This window comes from Pterocles gutturalis, unplaced genomic scaffold (genome assembly GCF_000699245.1).
Source record: "Pterocles gutturalis isolate BGI_N339 unplaced genomic scaffold, ASM69924v1 scaffold9174, whole genome shotgun sequence".
NCBI classification, from domain to species: Eukaryota; Metazoa; Chordata; class Aves; order Pterocliformes; family Pteroclidae; genus Pterocles; species Pterocles gutturalis.
Window position 1 is genome coordinate 61023 of NW_010135711.1, and position 6212 is coordinate 67234.

The following is a 6212-nucleotide window of genomic DNA, read 5'->3' on the forward strand; positions in this document are numbered from 1 at the left end:
TTTTCATACCTCAAATCCATGCTAGAAGTGCAGACCTAACAATTTAAATGTGATCTTAAAGTGAGCCATAAATTTGAGAATACACGTTAGCCAATATACATTTGAGAATATACACTATTTGAGAGAAAGAGCCCTATTCAGAACTAGATCCTCCGAGCTGTGTTCCATTTCTCAAAAGCTGGTTTCTTTTTTCCTGTGCTACCTTCTAAAACAATTAAAAATCATGCCTGATTATCTAAAGCTCCCTTAGCTAATTACCACTCACTGACTATACAGTATGCTAGACACTGTATTGATAACAACTTACACCAAATTAAAGACCAACACTGAAAACATATTACCACTGCAAAAACCCATTTGTTTTTACCATTCAGTAACCTGATCTTTTCCACATCAGTTGCATCCAGCTCACCTATGGCTTGTACCAAGTGAACAAGTTACACAAACAGTTACTAATACGCCCAAGATGGACATGCTCACTTGTTTATAAATTACATTTGGTCCAAAACAAACAACCTAGACTATGAGAATAAACTTGCAAAACAAAGTTTGGTGCTGCATCTTTTTATCACCACTCTTACGGTGAATGAGAGCAATCACTGTAGTAGTGGATTAAATGCTAATTTGTACAGACAAATATTCTACGTGGTCTTGTTCACCACGTGTTGTCTTCCCCCTTATATTGTTCATCAGCATTCAAAGGTATTTGGATAGGTGAAAAAGAATTCAGATCCTGTCTCACTGGGGAAGTGAACCCATGGCAGGCAATCTTGGCAACACCGGCTGACCCAGCTTCTGGGTCACACAAGACCAAATCCATCCAGAGAGCTCTGGCAGCCTTCGGAAAAAGAGGCGGCTTCCCCCCGCCCCCTTCCCCCACTGCCTTCTTATCCAAGAAATAAAAGGAAGGGAGGAGTAGTCCTTTTTCCAGAACCATGGCACCTTGCCCTCTCAGACAAAATCAGAGACATCAGTACATTTCAACTTTATTAGAAAAAAACCCAAAAGTTTATACAAAGCTCTGCATTTTACAGAAAACCACCTCCCCCGAACACAAAGAAATCCGACATTGCAAGCTGTATGCGTTCTCTTTTTCATATACATACATATATATGTACATACACATATATATGTGTGTGGGCGCACGCATGTGTCTATATAGTGTGACATGGATTTTTTTTTTGCATGGTTTGCATTCATTATTTTACAAAGTTAACATTTAGTAGAAAAAAAAGGATCTTTGTTACCATTATTTTCTCATATAAATAACTGCGAGCAGTCCCTCTGCAGATAGATAAAAAACACCTTTATGTGTCATTCTGTAAAAAACAGACATTACTGAAATGGTATCGAAATCTTTCAAGTTTTTTCAATACCACCATAAAAATATCATCTAGCCCCCAATTCAAAATGCTTGTCCAAGGCATTAGAAGAGAAAGGACTGTAAGACAATTCAGGAAAGATCAGTTCTTTAAGCCAACGGTCAGGTAGATCATTTTTGCTGGACCTCATACATTGGTGTGAAATGAGCACAAACAGGAGGCCAACCTCTCTGTCTGCCTGGAAAAGCTGGTTCTTTGCCTATTGTCACGGAGTCAAATTCCAACCAAACACCCAGCAGTGCCAAGGTGCTGACAGACTCTCAGCTCACCCTTCTCACCCCACAGCAGAGCCGTAGACTTTCTTGATGCAATCAAAACCTCTACCAGCTCAGCAATTTCTCCTACTCCACTCACCTTAAAAGGAGCTGTTGGACTAATTGTGGCAAGGCTGGGCAGACATTAGGTTGTCGAATTACTGGGAGAAAAACTTAACTAGTGGGGAAAATGCAAAACAACAACTAAAAGGAAGAAAATGCTACAGAAAAGAGCTACCGGAGTGACTCCCAAAGCTCTGGTTTGAAGAAGCAGGAACAGCAGAGAGATGTGAATTGCAGCTTAAAACATCCTTGCATTTACTGAAGTTAAAGGTGACAGCGTGATCCAAACCAATGAACTGCCTGGTAAACATCATCCTTTCCGTCAAGCACCGTGATGGGGAGAATGGCGAAGATTTTGAAGGCAATACCAGTGGTAGTGGTGATAACAAAGGTAATGAAAGTGAAGAACACAATGATGCAGATTAAATGGAGAGTAATGCCAACGAAGATGTTTCGACCGCCACAGATGCTGGCAACAAGAAGAATGGTTATGTTGGCGTTGATGATGGCCAGAATTCGTTCATATGTCCATGTAGTCATCATCTTCATCAGTATCACTTTCCAGTGAGGACTCCTGGCTTGAGGTCTCTAAGATTTCCAAAGCTGGCTGACAAAGGCTCTCCTTCTTTACATTCGCTGCAGACTGAGCAGACAAAATAGCAGACTGACCCCAAAAAGAGAGAGAGAGAATATATTGCTAAATAGTCAGGATAAACCCATGATCACAGGGATAAAAGCCACTTGGTTGCTACTCCTTCATGTTCAATAGCTCTCTTACTTCCATAAAAGACACAGCATCCTAACGTGAAACAACCTAACATTTACCAGTAGGCTTCCCCACAGTTAATATTCTGGTAGCTTCCACTAACATAAGAATTGCAATGGCTGAACTAGCTTCCTTATCCATTTTTGCAATTCTTTCTAATTCCCTCAGAAAAGGGTTAAGGACTAGGATAGCTACAATTTCACCCACGGCCAATTTTTTACCAGTCCTTTAAAACTGGCTCCTGCTGATAACAGCTAGCATCTTCTTCCACTACTTATTCTGTCTCTGGTTATGAACTAGGGACAAGAACTGTTGCTCCTTTCATAAAAGTATTTTATTGAGAATTAAAATAAAAACAATAATACAAAAAATTACTGTTTCCCTTTTATTACCTTTAATTTTTGCTTGGTCTCTTCTGAAATGCTGCCCTTTGGAGAAAGGAGGGTGGGAGTGGGTGGAGTGACAGTGATCTCAGGTGGAAATTTGGTGACAGATGAAGGTATGAAAAGCTTTGGCATGTTGGGCAGAACACGAGTTTTTACTCGGGTGCCATCTGTCTTGTTCTGCTGACTTCCCAAAGTCTGTGAACTGGAGCTGAGTTCAGGCTTGGAACTGGAGGCTAAACAGAAAATAAGAAGAAAAAAAACGTTAGGAAGCTACCTAGGATTTCAGGTGTCAAAGAAGAGTGAACACTTCATTGTTAAGACATTTGTCTGGCTCAGAAAGCCTTTCTTCAAGCCTTGCTTTAATTAAGGGTCAGAAACAGAAGAAGAAAGCGCCTCAAGATTCTATGAGAACTGGAAACCAGTAATAATTTAAAAAGATCTTACTGGGCAGGAGAAACTCAGTCTGTCCAAGCATGACAAGTGGCAGTGCGGCACTGACCCATCTACATCTAGTTATCAGGCTCATACAAACACCATTTTCCCACTTCTTGTTTCAGATGCAATCATCTTATCTTTCCACTTTCTAGCTGCCTCTTCATTCTCTAATGCAACAAATAAAGCTACGTAACTTATGAGTCTTAATTTCCTCCACCATAGCATTGCCTCTTTAATTATTGAGATAGCAACTCCTCAGCAATTTAAGAAAAATATATGGTAACACCCATCAAACTTTCCTCATTACTCTCTTCAAATCCTGCCATAAAAACTTCCTTGGTGTGCTCATGCCACTGTCTGCCGCGCTAGTTGGCATCATTTCCGCATACTTCCTAAGGGTCTCAGCTTGTGATCTTTACACTGCACACTTGCTCAGACAGGGCTCATCTCACGAAATAGAGGAATCCGGCCCTTCCTTAGGCACTACCACATTACAAAATAATACATACACAACAACAAAAAGTAGAAGACAATGCTTTCAACATTGGAAACTGAGAATTTGTTCTTAATTTCTTACCAATAATGCTGCTTCATATGGAGTCAAAACCATTTTTTTTTTTAAGTTATCTGAATGAGAACACCAGAGTCTATCACACTGATAATAACAACAACTGTTCATATACATTTTTTCAGATTCAGGCTTGTCAAATACATCTCTTACAGATTCTGGAAGTGACATGGCCACTTACACACAGCAAAATAAAATGCCAGCTTCCTGATGCTATCCTGAAAAACAACCAGCTGTAGAACCAACTACTAAGGGATGTAAAATTGAATTGTATGTTCTCAACTGTACACCAGAACGTAAGAACTGCCACAACAGATGAGGCAGAGTTTTCCATCAAGGTCAGTGATCCATCTCCATGGGCAATCATTTCAGAGCAGAGACGCGAAACGCTGCAGTAATCAGACACAGGCTCTGCCTCTCACAAATAAGTAAAAACGATATATCCCAAACGTGTATCTCTAGATTACGGCCACCTGAAATGCCAACCTTTACATTTTTTCGATTAAAACACCAACATCCACTTCTCTTGGGACGTGGGCAGATGAGGGATAGAAAGCATTAACTGCTGTAATGCTGGATTTTATGTTTACTCAGACCGAGTGAGTCAGGCTTTGTGAAAAACCATTTCCTTCTGCTAAATATTCCAGCAGTGTAATCCAAAGTGTTGTCATATTGCCCTATGTAAGATTTCAATTAAAAGAAAAATTCTGCTTCAAAGGATGCACAAACTATATAGCATGATAGCCTGGTACTGGGAGGTTTTTTATTTGGCTTTGCTGCCGTGGTATTTAGCATGTGAGTCATGCACCAAAAAGAAGAACCATTAAGGGACGACAAGGCACTTTCCTAGGAAGCTGGGACATTGCCAGGAATGTCCCTAAACTCTGGAATACCTGACTGCAAGGCAGGCAGAGAAACTGAGGAATATGCATCACAACTGTCTAATCGATCAATCCCTACAGACTGATCCCACAGCTAACCACCCATTTTCAGAACTGTTTGAAGCAGAGAAAGCTCCTACCTTGGGTACAAGCACGTCCTGAATTTGTGCTGGTCACCGATTCCACTTGCCAGCAAACAGGCTCTGATGATGGGGCAACAGTGGCCATCTTCATCTGCTGACAAAGCCGTGACTCCTGCTGCTGAAATCCAAGCCCCTCCAAAGGCACTTCAAGCTCTTCTTCCTCTTTATCAATGAAATACAATTCACAGATTAAGAGATATCCTGATCTCTCTCCTAAGCCTTAATCCTTTTGTTGTCTGGTAGAAATTTTTTTTTAACCCTTGCTCTATTTCTAAACTGTCATGACTGAGTAAAATTAAATACTGGCAAGCTACGATGGCAATACTAACTTTTTCATACTTGGTGCCATCAATTCAAACTCTTAAAAAAAAGTAAATGTCATTTAAAAAACAGACGGAAAAAATCTTTTGCATGACATTTTGTCATCTCTGCATTTCTGCAAGAAATAGAATCACAGAATGGTTAAGGCTGGAAGGGACCTTAAAGATCATCCAGTGCCACCCCCTGCCATGGGCAGGGACACCTCCCACCAGCCCAGGTTGCTCAAAGCCTCATCCAGCCTGGCCTTGAACCCCTCCAGGGATGGGGCATCCACAGCTTCTCTGGGCGACCTGGGCCACTGCCTCACCACCCTCACAGGAAAACATTTCTTCCTGATATCTAATCTAAATCTCCCCTCTTTCAGCTTACTGTGCACCTGACCATTGTCCTGGGAGGGCTCAAACACCTGCCACACACGCAGAGCAAAATCCATCACCCTTAATGATGAGCCAGCTGTGACTGATGGGTCTCACTCTGATCTGCACCCACAGGTACACGTTACACTGAAGTGCAGCTTACTGGTAAGTGAGATTAATTACTGGGATCATCCAGTAATGGGCCAAATCTATTTTTTACGAAACCAATATCAAGTTATACCAAATGCCCACTTTTGACTTTTATGTCCACTGTACCTCTATAAACACATCAGTCTGAAATTCCCACCTTCTGCTATTCCAGAACTTGGGATGCTCATAACTCAAAATCCATGTATGTGTGTGTGCAATCTCTTTATTACGTACCAGCTGCATCTGCTTTTAAATTAACGCAGTGTTAATCAGGTTTTCTTACGCACTGAGGTGCACATTGTACAGAACAGGAGTAATTCTCACTGAACTGCTGAGAGCTACCGGCACCCTTTCTGGGAAGGGCAGACTGATACAGCAGCTAGCCTTTCAAGGCCAGGGACACACAAACAAGCTCTTATTCTCTGATAAAAATTAAGATATCCTTCAAAACCAAAGGTCTGTCTAGTCTGATTTGAATCCCCTCATATTTACATTTATATTACATTT

At 41.1% G+C, this 6212-nt stretch overlaps 1 protein-coding gene across 1 annotated transcript; it reads right to left on the reverse strand.

The window, feature by feature from the left end:
• Positions 1–976: 976 nt before the first annotated feature.
• Positions 977–5043, reverse strand: LOC104468017 (calcineurin-binding protein cabin-1-like). Its single transcript, XM_010082005.1, has 3 exons — positions 4876–5043; positions 2858–3084; positions 977–2363 (listed from the first exon to the last, which is right to left on the reverse strand). Exons 1-3 carry the CDS (start codon positions 4967–4969, stop codon positions 2220–2222), a joined length of 465 nt encoding a protein of 154 aa, XP_010080307.1. The 5' UTR covers positions 4970–5043; the 3' UTR covers positions 977–2219.
• Between the last annotated feature and the right edge of the window lie 1169 nt (positions 5044–6212).

Coding starts and splice junctions, on each gene's coding strand:
- LOC104468017 (XM_010082005.1), bottom strand. CDS start 4,969: ATGAAGATGGCCACTGTTGCCCCATCATCAGAGCCTGTTTGCTGGCAA. Junction 3,085..4,875: donor AGGACGTGCTTGTACCCAAG/GTAGGAGCTTTC, acceptor TTTTCTGTTTAG/CCTCCAGTTCCAAGCCTGAA. Junction 2,364..2,857: donor AGACCAAGCAAAAATTAAAG/GTAATAAAAGGG, acceptor TTTTGGGGTCAG/TCTGCTATTTTGTCTGCTCA.